Source organism: Mesoplodon bidens, assembly GCF_964165515.1.
Source record: "Mesoplodon bidens genome assembly, chromosome: 6".
NCBI classification, from domain to species: Eukaryota; Metazoa; Chordata; class Mammalia; order Artiodactyla; family Ziphiidae; genus Mesoplodon; species Mesoplodon bidens.
Window position 1 is genome coordinate 8,721,541 of NC_138162.1, and position 18,541 is coordinate 8,740,081.

Below are 18,541 nucleotides of genomic sequence, written 5' to 3' on the forward strand. Positions count from 1 at the left end.
CCCTATCATTTGTCACTTCAGCCCCTTCTTAGCCAGTACTTTTAGGTCCCTTGCCCCATGGTCCTTCAAAAAATCTGCTTTGCTCATCATGGATGGATCCAACCGCTTGCCCTCCTGTGCCCCTCTCTTTAGGCTGCAAAGTGCAACTAGAGAAAACCAGCTACCCTCATGCCCTGGGGCTACTTTAAAAGCCACAACCTCTATTTCCATCGGCTCTGCCCACAAGTCTTTCTATATTTCCATAGTCAACCTTCTCTTTCCCCTGGAGTGGCTTTTTCAAGCTCCCCCCAAACCCCTCAAGCTTTCCTCCTGCTTCCCCGCCTTCACCTCCTATTTCACTGAGGAAAGAGGAGCCGTGAACCTCTTGCACACCTACAAGCAGACCTGTGTCTGTATCTTTCCTTTCTGCCGACTCGCCTTTTACGATGAAGAGGTCCCAGGCCTCGGCCTCTCCCACCTTCGCGGGGACTTCACTTCATTACGTATTCCCTCCCTCTCCTCATCTTTAATTTTTCCCGGTCTACTGGCTCTTTCCATTCAAAATATGTACACCCCCAAGGCTCTTTCTGCTGAAAAGAAAAGAGGAACATTAACACCTCCCTGAACGTCTTCCACCCCTCCAGCCACCCCCTTCTTCTCATCTTTCTCCTTAGAGCCACTGTTCAAGCATCGCCTACACCTGCTCTCTCCATTTCCTCACATCTACCGCTCAAGCTGCTACAGCCCAGCTTCCATTTCACATCCCCGCAAAACAGCTCCTGCTGAGCCTAGCACCGCCGTGCTGCTAAACATAAAAGACTCTTTTTTTAGTCCTTTTAAATGACCCATTCTGTAAGCATCCCGTTATCCTTGAGACAGTGATTTCCAAGACGCCAGCCTTTCTGGGTGTTCTTCTCGTGCCCAGGCTGCTCTTTCTCAGCCCCTTCCCGTAAGCCCTGAGGCTCTCACGTGGGCCTCTGTTGCCCCCTGGGTAATCTCATCTACTCCTGTGGCTTCGAATGCAGGTGACTCCAATATCTGCATCTTCAAGCTGGATCTTTCCCCTGACTCCCAGACGCAAATATCCAATTACCTGCTGCATGGTTGAGCTCACACGTCCAAACCTCTCTCCTCTCTGTCATCTCCTCTCTCACAACTGCTCTTCCTCCTCTGCACTCACCATCTCAAAGAGTGATGCTGCCAAGAACCAAAGCAGGGCCTCCTTTGCGCCTTCCTGTCATCTCCCTCCAAATCCAGTCAATCACCCAGTGCTATCATTCGGTCTCTCAATATTCTCTTGAGCCCGGCCACTTTACATCTCTGTCGTTTGCCTAGATTAATGGGACGGACTCCAATCCAGTCTCCTGGCCTCCCTTCCTATGCCCACACCTCTCCTCTGGTTTTCCCACCCTAGCACTGATTCCCCTGGACTGTAATCCCCTCCATCACGTCTGTCTCCCCCACCAGACTATGAGCTAATGATGGCAAGGGCTACATCTAGTTTACTGCTGACCCCCTGAACCTAGCACAGAGCCCGGTACATGTTCAGTCAATGTCTATTAAATAAATAAATGAATATAACCAGAAGTAATGAGCCTCAAATGAAAGAGGGTTTATACAATGAGGAAAGAATAATTGTTTGGAGGTAGCATTTGGAAGGGAAAATGCTAACACTGCCTCCCAGCCCTGTGATAAATGAAGTCTGGAAGAACAGGGGGTTCTACTGGAGTCATGTTCAGAAAAATGGGGAGGCCCCTCAGTAAAGAAACTCACCAGCTATGTGGCTTTGAGCAAGTTACTTCACTTTCCAGAACCTCAGCTTCCTCATCCATAAAATGGGTTTAAAATATCGGCCTCATTGGGTTTTGTGAAAACAGAGTTAGATGATGCAAGTTAAATGCTTAGCACAGTATCTAACTCAGTAAGTTGAGCCTAAGTGCTCAATAACTGTTTTTTAAATAGTCTCGATTAAAGCCAAGAGGGATCAGGAATATTCAGTGACTAGGCTAATGATGCATGGATGGGGTATCAGCAGATTGATCAGGGGAGACAGCTCAGAGCTGGATGGAAGAGTGCAAGAGGGAAGAGGGTCTGCGGGCAGTTCTGGCCATCCCTCAGCCTCTTCCTGTCCAAGCACCAACTTTCCCTGAGGAACTGCCAGTCCTCCAATCCCCTGCGGCCTTGGCCCCCTACCCTACCTCCACGGGAAGGCCTGTTTCTGAGACCCGGCCAGCCAGAGCCTCCTGTTTCCTGGTCAGGGTGATGAGATCACGAAGCACAGGATGGGACCCAAGCCAGGGCCATCAACCCCAGAGTCTCTGTTCCAGGACATCAAATGGAGCTACTGAAGAAGAGGAAGGTCTTTTCTGCAGGGGTTGCCCTCACAGTGAGCTGCTGGCAGCCATCTTGGAACCACAGAGGAGGAGGCTGCCTGAGGGGAGCCAGCACAGAGAAAACACCTCCCTAAACGTCTCCAGGGACCTCCAGGTGGAGAGAGCAGCAACATCCAAGGCCCCTAGCAATACGTGAAGTCTAGTTTCTCCCTGGACATTGTTACATAAGCCAGTAAGGTGAGTTTGAGCTGGGGTTTCAGTCTGAGTCCATGAGAAAAGTTAAAGCAGTCCTCCAGGGCAAAGTGTTGGGAACCTTTGCCCGGTCCAATCTCTGCTAATACATAAGGGTCCTGAGACCTCGACTTGGACTTGCCTAAGGCCTCAGAACAGGTTAGCAGCAGAGCCTGGACTGGAACCAGATTATCCGAATTCCCTCTCCATCTCTTCCTAATTCTTCATCTTCAGGACACAATCTCAACCCCACCGTCAGAACTTAGGCCCAAGGCTAACCTTCCTTTCAGCTTGTAGCTCCCACTACACTACCATCCTTTTTAAGGCTAATATTACTTGTTTACTATATGTCAAGTGCTGAGCTAAACCCTTTATATCCATGATTCTTATTTAATCTTCAAAAATCACTTGAAATGATTCTTCCTATTTTATAAATGAGGAAGGTCAGAGGCTGAAAGACAACCCAAGATCATACAGGCAACAAGTTGTAGAGCTAAGGTGGAAACTTAGGCCTGTTTGATTCCATGCGACTACAGCTCCTCAGCCTGCTGTCCACAGACCTCTAAAGTGTTCATGTACAGACTCTGGGGGGCAGTGGGCAGGGGAGGCAGCAAACCCACTCAAACTAAATGCAAATGTATATATCTATGTACTTATCTGAGGGCAGGTTCATATGTGATATTGTCAGATTCTCAAAAGAACCCGTGATCGGAAAAAGACTGAGAACTTCTGGCTTTATGGTGAACTCCCTGGGGCCAAGACACAAGCCTGGCCCATAACAGACCCTTAGGGAACTTGGCCAAGCTCTTCCATCTCAGCCACTCTATAAACAAATCCCAAGGGACTCAGGTCACATGGAGAAGCAGGCACGTCCTCAGAGGCCGACCAGAACACTGGCTGCTGGATTTTTGGTTTGGCCACAGGGAGCCTCAGATTCCCTTGCAACCTCCTTCCAATCAGCTAATCTTCCCTTTTTTCCCGAAAAAATGTTTGGATGCCTACTACATACAGACACAGCGCTAAGAGCTCTACCTATATCATTTCATTTAATTTTCATAACAACTGTGCAAAGTGAGTATTATTATTATTCTCATTGACAGATAAAGAAAACAGGCTCAGAAAGGTAAGTGACCTGCTTGCCTTTATCTGGAGTCTGATGAGCAGCTTTGTTGTCACACATGGAAGTCTGCCAGGAAGAGACGCCAATCAGTTCATCTCAGAGAAAGCAGCCCCAGCGGCTGATGGACTGGCCGCTGGCCAGTTTTCAAACCAGAGCTACCAGGGCTGTGTCCAGGAACTGCTCTCTAAGTGGCTCACAGGCCAGCAGGGAGACCATTTCTCAGAGCATTCTGTCTGGGAAAATGCAGCTTTACTTCTGGCTCATTTCACCCACTTGGTCTGAGCTGGACACAATACAATTGTTTGCAGAACAAGCTGCACTGCCCTTTGCCAAACTGACCTGGCCTCCACGTGCAGAGCAGATTACATCAGAGCCGCCAGTGGCCCTCCTCCGGGAGCTCTGTAGCTGATCAGAGGTGGGACTCAGCTGGCTCCCAGCCAAATAGTTTTGCTAAGGAAACTATGAATCCCCTGATACTGTGTACACATCTGTTTTTTTTTAAAAGACTAAGCTCAGTTGAAAAGGAAAAGATTTTGAAAATAAAGAAGAAAAAAAAAAGGCTTCAGTATTTCTCTGTTCAAAACAAAGGGTGTACAGTCCCTACCACAGATGTGGCTAGGCCTTCCTTAGTTCCTGCTGTATCTCAGAAAACAACAATAATGTGAACTCTGGCCTTGATCATCAGAACACAAGCTGGCGCCTCTCTGAGGCTCCCACTATGCTTGGAGCGGTAACCAGCCAGGGCTGGAGAAGCCTGGAGAGAGCTGAGTAACGGCAATGTGCAGGACCCGGCATTTCCCAGCGGGATGGCCCAGCTGGAGAGAAGGCCCAAAGGGAACCCAGGCCCAACACCCAGAGCCCCAGTCACGTACACTGTGCAACCTCGAGGCCACTGTCCTCATCTGAAACCAGAAAAGCAAGAAGAAAGAGGAAAAGCTGTCAACAGCCCCATTTGGAGCTTTGGTTTATTCAAAGGGGTCTTGCAGGGTACTTTCTACTGAAGATCATGTCCTGGCAGGTCTATCTGAGCAGTCAGAAGCCTACCCCACTTAGCTGGTCCAAGTCCCTGATGTCATTCCTTTAGGTGGGGATGCAGAGCTTCCTACCTGCAGCAAAGGTTCTGATTGGACCAAGTCGGTTTGTAGTAGCATGCGTGCGGCCAGTGACCAGGCCATCAGAAATTCAAAGAAATTCAATTCAAGACGTGTTTCCTGAGTGCCTCATTCATTCATTCTACATATATTTACTGAAGGTCTATTATATGCCTGACATAGGGCAAGGTGGTGGGGGACACAGTGATGAACAAGATAGACATGGTTCCTACCCTCGTGGAGCCCACAGATGGCCAAGGAAGATGGAGACTAAAGAGTTACACAGAATGAGGACAGATGGGGAAAGGACCACATGGAGAAGTACAGGTGCACTGAGGGGACATATGACGGGGAGACCTTTTACAGGCTGAGATTCATGGGAGGCTCCTAGAGAGAGTGACATTCCCACTGAGATCTGGTTGGGAGCTGAAGAGGGAGGACAGCACGAATGGGGGCCTGATGAGACCAAGATGTGATGCAGCAGGGAAGAGGTGGGAGGCCAGGATGGCCGAAGTCCACAGAGTAGGGGGACAGTCAAGAGATGAGTCTGGAGAGGTGGACAGAAGCCAGACACACCATGCAGGACCTTGTAGGGCACATGAAGGTGCCTGAACCTTAGCTTAAGTGGAATTGGAAGCCACCGAAATGATTTAAACACAGAAAAGATGTGTTCAATTCCACCCGCTGTGTGAAAAAGCACAGATGAAGGTGGGGCTTAGGAAGAGGGGTTTGGACCTGGGGCCAGGTGCCTGAGACTGAAGCCTGGAGGGGTTCCCAGCCCATGGGGGACAACAGAGCGCTATCTGCACAGGCACATGCAAGCGGCGTTCTTACCTGGTTAAACCTCCGGGTAAAGGCCACGACGTTGGGAGCGAGACTATGTTTCTCCTTCTTACTCCATCCACAGCTGGCTAGTTCCTGGGAAGCACAAAGTCAATTTCAACAGTGATTCCAATGGGGATGCAAACACCGCAGGGCATCTAACTGGAATGTGGACACAGAGATGGGGAAGGACTGAAGCACTGGCCATCTATGTCCTCCCCGGGTGGGAGAGATTCTCCTCCTCCTCTGGAGAAGAGGGCTGGGTCTATAGGTGGAGGTGTATCCTGGGACCCCCAGAGGTGAGGGTGAGAAGCAGGATACTTTTCTCCATAACCCCGGCCACATCTCCCAGGACTTCTGTGCCAAATTATTCTCAACCCCGCCACTGCCACTCTGCCAGCTCCTCGGGACCAGAAGCCCTTTCTTAATGCAAATTGTCTGAGAGAGGGTATAATGTTATATTGAGCAGGATTCATACCCCAGGGCTAACTTAAAATTAAAATCTGGCTGAAGATGCTCAGATTTCATTGACCAAGTGACATCCTCCATCCCTGGAACCAGGGGACGTCCTGGGCCAAGCCCACTACGATCAGAGAAGCTTCTGGGATGACCTCAGATTCTTTCCTGAAGTTGCCCCTCCCATCTCTCATATAAACAAAAGGGAGCAGAAGGACAGGTCGCCTTACTATCTTCTTCAGGAGCCTGGTCTCTTCTTTTCTAGCAGATTTAGCCTTATAATTTGAAGAGTCAAATGACCTAAATGTTACCTAACAGTGAGGATGGTTCCTCTCCAAGGGAGGTAACGGGAGCAATCTAATGGGATTACCTGGGGGAAGTAGATAAAAGGATGAAGGAAAAGCCATTAACTAAATGCCCAGCTTTGCCAGTTTGTGCCTTGGCGACCCCTGGCAGAGAGAGTGCAGGAAAGGAAAGTTCTCTACCCCTCAGTTACAAGGCTTCCTTCTAACTCATATTCAGCCTCTGTATTATTAATGACATTATTTTTTGCCCCACACCTGGAACTTTTGTAAGGGCTTTAGTGAGGGTCGGTCGCCTACCAGCTGGAATAGACGCAGATCAGGGGTCTACCAGGAAGTCAGGGGGTGCTGTGGGAATGGCCAAAGATAAACTGAGCAGTTAGGCCTGAAGTGCCGTGCCCTTCAAATGCATCTTAGGACCCAACTGAAGTCACCGGCAGGCGCCTATGGGAAGCCGGCTGCAGGCAATGGGCAGCTCCGGATTCAAGGTGAATGACCTGGACTTGAGAACGCTTGGGAACCAACCAGGAGCTAAGAAACACAGCTCCTCTTCCTGGAGGCCTCACTTCTATAAATGGCACCATTGTCCTCCCAGTCACCCACATGAAAAAATACAGCAGACATCCTTGACCCTGCCAAGTCCTTCTCACCCTCACAATTTAGATCCCAAGTCATGGTAATGACAATGATATTAACTAATGCTACCATTTACCAAGAATCCCCCATGTGTCGGTACGGGACAGGGAGCATCAATTGTTATCTCATGTAATTCTCACCACGTCCGTTTTAATAAAGAAGAGGGCTGAGTCCTAGTCATCACCTTGAATGATGCTCTGGCTCCACTTCTTTTCACAAGTAGACGTGAATCCCTTTGAGCTGTAGAGTTTGCCTGTTTACCATGATTCTCCTCGTTGTGTGTATCTGAGTTTCTTTTCTAGCGTATATTTGACCTACAAAGTCAGTTCCATTGACTCCTACTCCACCCCACCCTTAGAACATATGCAGTCGGCAAATGTATATTACTGCCCTTTCGAAAGGTAACTGTGAGGACAAGAGCCTCTCTCCCCTACGGATTCCAAAGCCAGCCCTGGAAATGTATGTGTTATAATCGGATATAAAAGAGAAGTTGTAAAACTGATGTTCAAGGACTGAGACATGGTTGTTGCCCAGTTTCTGGCTGGAGGTTGCTCCCTTTGTTTTTCCCTGAATTCTTTAATAAACAGCAGAAGTTATATACACATCCGTAAGTGTGGGGGGCAGGGAGGGTACACGTGTGTAAGGGTTCACTTAATTCAGAGTTTGGGTCTATTTCCACACCGTAAGTAACTTTGGAAGGCATCCTCAAAGGGAGCAGTGTGGACCTTACAGACCAAGCCAGGTCAGAGCCCACCCTCCACACACCAGCTGCGTGATGTGTATCTTCTCAGAACCTCACTTTTCTCACCTTAAATGGGCCTGATAGTATATTTACCCGTGACGCTCATTAGAACAGGTAAGATTAAAGCTCACACAGAGCACCTGGCATGTAACAATCACTTGGTGAATGTTATTACCCGCCTCCTCTTTCCAGGGTCACGCTGCTGTCAGACACGGCTTTAACTCCAAACACTCCCTTCTTTCTTCCACACACACTCTCATTGCTGTCTTGAATTATTAACAAAATCAATTATTATTTCTCTTTCATTCTGCTGATGTCATTCAGGCAAGAACCAAAGCAGGTACTTAATACATCTGTCCCAAATTTGTTTGATTTGAATATTTCTAAGACCCTGATTTAAAAACTGTATGTACAGTTCTTGGCGTTTGACAATTCCCTAAGGACCCTTTTGCACTGGAATACATGTCACATTTAAAATTAAAACTTTGGGATTTCCTTGGTGGTCCAGTGGTTAAGACTTCACCTTCCAATACAGGGGGTGCGGGTCCCATCAATACAGCTAAGATCTCACATGCCTCGCGGCCAAAAGACCAAAACAGAAGCAACATTATAACAAATTCAAAAAATGGTCCACATCAAAAAAAAAAATCTTTAAAATTAAAACTTCAACAGGGTAAAACACTATGTTTGAGAGGTTCCTTGATAAAATGGAAAGGGTCCTTTCCTTGCTCCAAATCCCAACCCTGTCACTCATTTCCTGGGTGACCGCTCTCTTGGCATCAGTTGCATCGCTGATGAAAACAGGGATGCTGAGACTAACTCCACAGAATTGTGGTGGAGACCAAGAGAGATAAAGCCTGACAAAGGAGGTGACATGCAGGGCACAGGCCTGGCTCACAGCAGATTCATTTGTTGAATGAACATGGCATGAGCATTCCTCAGTGTTGAAATCTCCCAAATCCAGTGCAGAAAGATTTATCAAGATGTCAAAAGAAATAAGGCCATTCTAACTGCACTAAAACAAGTCCCAAGCCCAGCCTCCTTGGCAGTATTCCTCTTCTGTGTTTGGCCTTATAGGAATATGAGATGCCATCTGTGTGAAGTGGGTTTGGAAAATGTGAAGTAATAGAACAACACTCCTGCAGCCACTATTACCTAAAAAAAGTCCATGCTACAGAACAGATTTGAGTGTAATTAAGTTAAAATTGACCAGAGGAGACAGGGCTGCTTCTAGAAGGGAGACAAGGGGCTGCGCTGAGGCTGGTAAGGCCTTGGTAGCCCTGCGTGCTGTAGAGCCAGCCTTGTGGCTGCCCTGGGGTGCGCTGGGGCCCTGATCTCGCCCAGGCTGTCCTTGGCTCTGAGCTGCCTGCTGAGGTCCACTGGATGTGAAAGGGCAGTAAGAGCCTGTACAAGTCCTTGCCAGCTTCTTCTGGAACCTTTTCTCCGTCATGTGGCTGTTCCCTGGGTTCACCTGGGAGAAACTTTCTGCCACTAAATAAACAAATTTACCTGCCTTCTCTCCCGTCCTCAGGCTTTAGTGGAAGAGAGGTCCTGTCCCCTCAGGACCCGCTCTCCTCCTGGCTCCCTCCCCCTCCCTGCTCAGAGGCCTTGCTCTGATGCCCTCTCTGGTCCCTGTATCTTCAACCTCTTCCTCTCCAATTTCTTTCCTGCTAGGATTTTTTTTTTTTTTTTTTTTTTTTTTTTTTTTGCAGTACGCGGGCCTCTCACTGTTGTGGCCTCTCCTGTTGCGGAGCACAGGCTCTGGACGCGCAGGCTCAGCGGCCATGGCTCACAGGTCCAGCCGCTCCAGGGCATGTGGGATCTTCCCGGACCGGGGCACGAACCCGCGTCCCCTGCATCGGCAGGCAGACTCTCAACCACTGCGCCACCAGGGAAGCCCCCCTGCTAGTATTTTAATGTGCAAAAGCCTCTCCCATTAATAATAATAATGGTGATGACAACAATAACCACGATAGTAATAACAAAAGCCATCTTTTCTAGACCTCCCGTCTCCTCTAGCTCCTGCCCCTGCCACTTGAAAGGGTTGTCGGTTCTCCCTGTTTCAATCCGCTTCCCTGGCCACCTCCTTCTCTGGCGAGGCAACCCCTCTGCATATTTTCTGTTCTCTGTCCTTGCCCCTCAGCTCTGTGTTCTCTTGGTTGTCTTGACGCCTCTCGGGCCCCCCATTCACAGTGTATTTTCCAGTTGCTTCGTTCTTTTCTGACACATGTCCCCCAAGCCCCACCAGGGTCGTCTTCCATATTCTCTACATCTGCATCCCTTCCTGGAAGATCACACACACCACCATGGCTTCCACCACATGCCCATGTCTGGCCCAAGTTTCTCTCCTGACTCTAGACCAGGATATTCAGCCACCTCCTGGCCACACCTCCCTTGGCCACCCACAGGCACCTCAAAATCAGCACGTCTAGAACCAAAAGGGTGTCTGACCAGCTGCCTTAAGTAAAAACACCTAATGACATGAGATTCATTTAGACATTCAATCTGACAAAGGAGAGTGTTTATTACAAAGAAACTGTCCATGGAAAAGATCCCTAACCAAGATAAAAACAACTCTGTCTTAATACCCCCATCTGCAAGCATTTCTAGGTGACAGCAAGAATCAACACTGGTTTCAGCTCACCCTGGAAGCTTCTCTGGCCACCAGCTTTGTGCTTAGGGTTTTGGGAGTCAGATGCCCTGAGGTGGCCTGAGAAAGGACTGTGCCTGGGGTCAATGAGGTAAGGCCCTGGAAGAGGAGACCTGGGGAGTGGGACAAGTCCTCCCTGAAGACCTCCACAGGATCTAAGCCACTGAGCCATAAGCAGCCACATGTGGCCCTTCCAGGCATGTGTTTAATTCTAACTGGAATCTTCTCCAAATCACATTCCTAAAACATGCCCACATGGAAGATGCACCACGTCAAGGAAAGGTCACTAAATCTGACCTCACGGACCACCACCAGCAGGCAGCACCAGCCACTGACACCACATTACCATCTTGCTCAACGGCAACCTTTTTTCCTTCCTTCTACCTCCAAGTTTCTCCCCATCCCTCCCAACCTACCCTCTGGAACAATCTTCAGAAGGACTGGTGGGACAGTCACACACTAGTCAAAGGAGTTTTAAAAGCACCCCAGGGAGTGGGTGACCCACTGAGGCAGTGGGGGGAGACAGTGCCAGTTTGGGGGTTGGCAGTGGGGTCTGACTAGGGAGTAAGGCATTTCAGAGCTCTCATACCTCACGGCTGGGAATACAAAATGGTACAGCCATTTGGGAGAGCAGTTTTGCAGTTTCTTTTAATGTTAAGCATACACTTAACCAAATGACCCAGCAATCTCACTAAAGCAAACATTTCATTTGTACACACAAAAAACTGTGTGCATGTTTATGGCAGTTCTCAATATGGAAATTCTCTATTTCCCCAAACTGGAAACAACCCAGATTTCCATCAATTGGTGAAGGGACAAATTGTGATCCATCCATATAATCAAACACTACTCGGCAATAAAAAGGAATGAACTACTGATACAGGCATCAGCAAAGATAAATGTCAAAAGCTTTATGCTAAGTAAAAGGAACCAGACACAAAAATATTATAGGATTCCATTTTTATGACATTTGGAGATAGGTAAAAACTATAGGGACAGAAACCAGATCACTGGCTGCTGGGGCACAGGGAAGTTCTGAGATGCCAGGCAAGTTCTCGCCCTGGATCGTGGTTGTTCCATGAGAGAACAGTAGTCCTGCCTACCTTATCCACGGTTTCGCTTTCTGCAGTTTTAGTTACCTGCACTCAACTGAGGTCCTAACATATTAAATGGAAAATTCCAGAAATAAACAATTCATACATTTTAAAATCATGCACTGTTCTAAAGCATGATGAGGTCTCATGCCCTACAGCTCTGTCCAGTTCAGAAGGTGAACCATCCCTTTGTCCAGCATATCCTGCCTGTCAGTCACCGAGTAGCCAGCTGTTATTAGATTGATTGTGGTGGTGTCACAGTGCTTGTGTTCAAGTAACCCTTATACTTAATAATGGCCCCAAAGCACAAGAGGAGTGATGCTAGCAATTAGGATATGCCAAGGGGCTTCCCTGGTGGCGCAGTGGTTGAGAATCCGCCTGCCAATGCAGGGGACACGGGTTCGAGCCCTGGTCCGGGAAGATCCCACATGCCACGGAGCAACTAAGCCCGTGCGCCACAACTACCGAGCCTGCACTCTAGAGCCCACGCGCCACAACTACTGAAGCCCGTGTGCCTAGAGCCCGTGCTCCGCAACAAGAGAAGCCACCACAATGAGAAGCCCGTGCACCACAGCAAAGAGTAGCCCATGCTCTCCACAACTAGAGAAAGCGCGCGCGCAGCAACGAAGACCCAATGCAGCCAAAAATAAATAAAAATTTTTTAAAGGCTTAGGATATGCCAAAAAGAAGCTGTAAAGTACTTCCTTTAAATGAAAAGGCGAAAGTTCTCGACTTAATAAGGAAAGAAAAAAATATATGCTGAGGTTGCTAAGATCTGCGGCAAGAACAAATCTTCTATCCGTGAAATTGTGAAGGAGAAAAAAGAAAGTCATGCTAGTTTTGGGACTCCCCTGGTGGTCCAGTGGTTGAGACTCCATGCCCCCAGTGCAGGGGACCCGGGTTCAATCCCTGGTCAGGGAACTAGATCCCATGTGCCATAACTGAGAGATCCTGCATGCCACAACTAAGACCCAGAGCAGCCAAATAAATAAATATATCTTTTTAGAAAGTCATGCTAGTTTTGCTGTCACCCTTCAAACTGCAAAAGTTATAGCCACAGTGCATAAATGCTTAGTTAAGATGAAAAAGGCATTAAATTTGTACAATAAGCTATTTTGAGAGACAGAGACCACATTCACCTAACTTTAAAAAAAAAAAAAAAAAACTTTTATTACAGCATATTGCTATAATTGTTCTATTTTATTATTAGCTATTGTTTTTATTCTCTTACTGTGCCTAATTTATAAATTAACCTTTATCATAAGTATGTATGTAGTATAGGAAAAAACAGTACAGTTGACCTTTGAACAACACAAGTTTGAACTGCACACGTCCACTTTTATGCAGATTTTTTTCAATAGTAAATACTACAGTAGTACAGGATGGGCAGTTGGTTGAATCCTCAGATGCAGAACCTCAGATATGGAGGAAACATGCATAAGGAGGCCATCTATAAGTTATACTCAGATTTTCGACTGTGTGGAAGGTCAGTGCCCCTGACCCCCATGTTGTTCATGGCTCAACTGTACATAAGGGTTTGGCAGTATCTGCGGTTTCAGGCATCCTCTGGGGGTCTTGGAATGTATCCCCCTCGGATAAGGGGAGGACTACTGTATACATTTATCAAGACTCACCAAACTGTTCACTAAAAAGCATGAATTTTGGACTTCCCTGGTGGAGCAGTGGTTAAGAATCTGCCTGCCAATGCAGGGGACACGGGTTCAAGCCCTGGTCGGGGAATATCCCACATGCCGCGGAGCAACTAAGCCCGTGTGCCACAACTACTGAAGCACGCACACCTAGAGCCCGTGCTCCGCAACAGAAGAAGCCACTGCAGTGAGAAGCCTGTGCACAGCAAAGAAGAGTAGCCTCCGCTGGACGCAACTGAGAAAAGCCCGCACGCAGCAATGAAGACCCAATGCAGCCGAAAATAAATAAATAAATAAATAAATAATTTTTGGAAAGCGTGAATTTTACTGGATAAAATAAAACCTCAATAAGTGTGACTAAAAAAAAAAAAAAAAAAGGAAAGAAAACAGTCCGAGCATCGAGGACAACTAGTTCACATGGGACTAAGACAAAGAGGCCTGAAGGAGGGTCTCTGGAAAAAAATTAATGCCATTAAAAATATGATAGGAATAAAAACATAACAGCAAACTTGAAAAAGTTTGAGGACATGATGAGAGCAAATGATGATAGAAAAAAGCAATTATAATCTCCAGGAATAACAAAAACCAAGAAATTCCTGTTTGTATATTTTTGTTTGTTTGTTTGTTTTTGCGGTACGCGGGCCTCTCACTGTTGTGGCCTCTCCCGTTGCGGAGCATAGGCTCCGGACGCACAGGCTCAGCGGCCATGGCTCACGGGCCCAGCCGCTCCGCGGCATGTGGGATCCTCCCGGACCGGGGCACGAACCCATGTCCCCTGCATCGGCAGGCAGACTCTCAAACGCTGTGCCACCAGGGAAGCCCTGCTTGTATATGTTTAAATGTTATATATGTATTTAAATAGTATACATACATTTAAAATAGTATATGTTTTAAATGTTTAAATATTATATATTTTAATAGCTGTATACATTTAAATATTTTATTTTTTCCCCAACATTAGGCAGTTGATGGATTAAAAGAAAAGGGAGGGCTTCCCTGGTGGCGCAGCGGTTGAGAGTCCGCCTGCCGATGCAGGGGACACGGGTTTGTGCCCTGGTCCGGGAAGATCCCACATGCCGCGGAGCGGCTGGGCCTGTGAGCCATGGCCGCTGAGCCTGCGCGTCCGGAGCCTGTGCTCCGCAATGGGAGAGGCCACAGCAGTGAGAGAGGCCCGCGTACTGCAAAAAAAAAAAAAAAAAAGAAAAGGGAATCTGTGGGCCCTTGATGTGAGGCATATTCTCTCTTGAATGGCCCAGGGTCCTTAGAGAATGAAATACAACCCTGGCACGCTACCTAGCTTGACACTGAATGACACACATTTACATAGCCATAAAAATGAATGCTGTTTGTTGGTTTGCAACTTTTAGAGTTAACCTAAGGAAAACTGATGGACTTGGTGTAACTGCAAAATGTCAGAATGTTAATTTAATTAACTTGACAATGTAAAAGTACAGCTGACAGAAGGTGGCAAGTGGAGAAGGGGAGGAAAAGCATGGGAAGTGAGCAGTCAAGAGACACTATATAAAGTTGATGAAATCGAGGTCTCAGCGCACCAAATAAAGTCCCAAAAATAACCAGCAGATCCTCTGGGGAGGGGACTGGAGTAAGGGATCAAAGCCTTTCTTCATAAGCTCTTCTGTACTATTTGAATATCATGAAAAGATTACTTTGAAACAAATTTTAATAGGTGACATGTTATAATATTACACATTGTAAACCTTCTAAAATTAAATTTTAACAGTTGAGCAAACACTCAAATACACAAAATTTTTATAAACTCATAACCTGCTTATATAACCTGTCAGGGTCAACATCTACAACGCAGATGTGTCAACATAAATAGCAGATAGTTTTCAGGTGGCCACTAGACACTTCTGTACCTTCTGATGGAGTAAGCATGTGAAATCATGACCATGTGAACCTTCAGGAAACAGGCCTGTCCCACAGGAAACATCAGGGCTTTTACCCAAGTGAATCGCAGAGGAGGGAGCAGCTAACCGGGGAGGCTGCCTTAGACCCTCACTGGGACAAAACTGGCTGTGATGAAAAATGGAAGGAAAAGAAAAGGGGAGGAGGAAAGGTAAAAGGAGGCAAGGATGGAAGAAAGAAAGGAAGGGAGAGGAAGAACGGAGGGATCAGGGAAGAGGGGAAAGAAGACAGGAGGGCGGGCGGGCCAGCTGAGCACCAGCCCCCACGCTGGAGGGGCTCCAGGACAGTCAGACGAGACCTCGAGGAGCTCAGTGTCTGGCCGGTGGGGGAGACAGACATGAACACAAATCACTGTAACTCAAGACAACAAAAAGCAACTGCAGTTTCCTGCTTTATTTCTGAAGGTTGAAGACCTAAAAAGACATTTCCTAGATCCAAGCTTTCTGAGTGACTGTCAGTGGGCTGAGGCATCTTTAGCTCTTTCCTGGGAGAAGAAGGAGGAGAAGGAGAAGAAGGAGAAAGAGGGGAAAGGGTGAGAAGAAAGGATGAAGAAGGAAGAGGAAGAGAAAAGGAAGAGACAACAGTAATTGACAATTTATAAAACACATCTACATTCGATACCAGAGTTAAAGTATGTTTTATGGACCAGACAAACATGCTCTTGCGTTCTATGTTCTACAGGAGGGGAGAGAGATGAGAAACTTGTGATAAGTCACATGATGATAAATCCTTTAAAAAAACTGTTAACCAGGATGCAGGAATGGAATATTGGAGCGGATGCCTCAGGACGCCTGGCTGATAAACCGACTGGAGTGGAGACCACGAACGAGGTTGGCAGCAGGCTCTGCGAGGATCCAGGGAGAGGGTTCCAGGGCCGAAGGGAGCGCGAGTGTGAAGACCCTGGAAGCTCTGACAGCACAAGGTGGGCAGTGAGGCTGGAGCTGCTTGAGCCTCTGGGGCGGCTGGGAGGAGACGGGGTAGCAAGGGAGGGGGTGGAGGCCTCCAGGGCAGGTAAGGACTAGAGTTTATTCTCAGTGGGGTTGGAAGGCTACAGAGGGGCTGAGCAGAAGCAGCTCCAAAAGCCCCATGCTGTGCGCTGGGGAGGTTTTATCGGACCCAACCCCCCCCGTGCTCTTGTGCTGTGCTACATACAATCTAACCTGTACTCTAACCTTATACACGGGCAACATAAGTTTCTCACCTGAGAGCAATTCACTTTAGTAATTTGAAAGGAACACCTGCCGGGGGCTGTGTGTGGAGAAAGGGAGGAGCCTGGCCCCGGGGGAAATGAACATGAGGGCCTCCATGAGGGCTCAGAAGCCCTGGCTAGACAAACCACCGAGGGGGAAAGAATCGCTGGGGACAAATGGGTGTCTTCTGCGGGGTCGGGGTGTGTGGGGGTCCCTGACCTAGTAGGAGGAGCTCCGCTTTCTCAGCTTCCAGTCTATTCATTTCTGTACAGCAACTGGGTTACAATCACTACTGTTTCATCAAGTCCTCAAACTACCGTCTGTTTAGCAAACATGCAGATTTAGGGTCATGAAGATGACGCAAACTTCCCTAAACATTCCCTTTTCAGCCCTAGTGTTGTGCAGCTCTGCACAATTAGAACCAGCTGTCCAGGCAGGGCAGCGGCCAAGTGCAACCCTGTGAACAACCTCCAGTCCACGTGACAGAGAAAGGGCCCTGTGAGCAGAATGGAGAGTGGCCCGCAGTGCAGCCCACCCGGATTCCCGGGCTGGTCACGAGGCCCACAGGGCCTCACATTCATTTCCCACTCTCACCCTGGGGACTGCGCTCAATCCCCTTTCTCTGTATTCTTGGGATATTTTTTTCCCAAATAACATCATTCAGATGTTTTCTTTTTAAAAAGAATACATTTTTTTTTGATCAGGGACCTAGCACATGTTCAGTACAGAAAACCTAGACAATACAGAAAGCCCACAGAAGAGAATTTAAATCACCCATTAGCCTAACACCCAGAGAAACCAGAATTTACAATCCGGTCAACAATAATGACAATAACAACAACAGCTAACTTTACTGAGCACTTACTAAGCGTCAAGCACGATGTCAATTGTTTTATGTACATTCATCCTTTGCTCACTGAATTCTCACAACAACCCTATCAGATAGATACTATAATTGCCCCATTTTACAGATGAAGAAATGAAAGCTTAGAGAAGTTAAGCAATTTGCTCAAACCCACATGTGTGGTCAACGTGAGAGCCAAGATTCCAGCCTGGGTCTGTAGGTCTCAGGAGCCTGGCCCCTTGGCCCCAGAGCAGGTCCGTCTCCAGAACGGAGGCCCTTCCCCACTCCCAGGCACAGAGGTACGCAGAGGTACACACGCATACGCACACACACTCTCTCTCTCAATGGAACTCACACTGTAGCTGTGGCTTTGTTCTTACTACCTTTTCTCACATCTGCCCCACCCTCCTTTCACGCTCCATACACACTTGACGTCTCCTAGAAACAATTCATATTCGTCTCCTTTTGTTTTTCCTCTGAGTTCTAGGAGAAAATTTTAGTCTGTCTTTTAATTCTCCTTTGGTTTTCTACAATATCTGGTGTGCTGCTCACTGTTTCCACTGCAATTTAAAGTTGGTAATCACGTTTTTTCAGCAGAATTCAACCCTTCTTAATCTGGATCTTCGCAAACTGCAGTCGTCTGTAACACTGCCGGGAACACAAAATGAAACTTCTGGAAGTAACCGGGAAAGGCACGCTCTGACCTAGTCCTCGCACTGCCTACGATTTTTTGTCCAAACAAAACTTTTCTGTGTCTGGTGAGTATGTTAAACACCACATCAGAAACTTGAAAAGTTAACTCAAAATTTCCAGGGCCACGTGATTTTACCAGTGAGTCCTGTCAGACCTCATAATTAAGTGTTTAAGTAACACCTAATTTTTATGCTAAATAATTTATTCCAGAGCACAGAAAGCAATGGAAAGAAGCCCCAAACCCTAACACCTGACAAATACAGAACAAGTGGGAAAAAGAATCATCGTACATGGCCCAGCAGGTTTGTCTAAAAAAAATGTAAGAATAGGGCTTCCCTGGTGGCGTAGTGGTTGAGAGTCCGCCTGCCGATGCAGGGGACATGGGTTCGTGCCCCGGTCCGGGAAGATCCCACATGCCGCGGAGCGGCTGGGCCCGTGAGCCATGGCCGCTGAGCCTGCGCGTCCGGAGCCTGTGCTCCGCAATGGGAGAGGCCACAACAGTGAGAGGCCCGCGTCGCAAAAAAAAAAGTAAGAATAAGCTAATATTATGAAAGCTATTAACATAATAACAGTACATCAATAAGTCAAAGAAGAGGAAAGTGTTATGTTCTCAGATACTGAAAAAAGTAATTAGCAAAATGCAACATTCATTTGGGATTTTAAAAAGAAAAAAAGAACTTCTTAGAAGCTTAGTAATATCTATCTCAAACCAACAGCCATCATTATATAACAAGAGAAACACTAAAGGAATCTGAATTAAAGTTAGAAACAACAGGTGGT

General features: G+C 47.3%; 1 protein-coding gene across 7 annotated transcripts in view; it reads right to left on the bottom strand.

Moving 5' to 3' along the window:
- RALGPS1 (Ral GEF with PH domain and SH3 binding motif 1) overlaps positions 1-18,541 on the bottom strand; it is a 286,463-nt gene that overhangs the window by 189,657 nt on the left and 78,265 nt on the right. For all 7 annotated transcript variants that reach the window (XM_081238238.1, XM_081238237.1, XM_081238240.1 and 4 more), the window contains one exon: positions 5,589-5,672. In XM_081238238.1, coding sequence (XP_081094364.1) covers positions 5,589-5,672 — 84 coding nt within the window. The remainder of the gene's footprint in view (positions 1-5,588; positions 5,673-18,541) is intronic.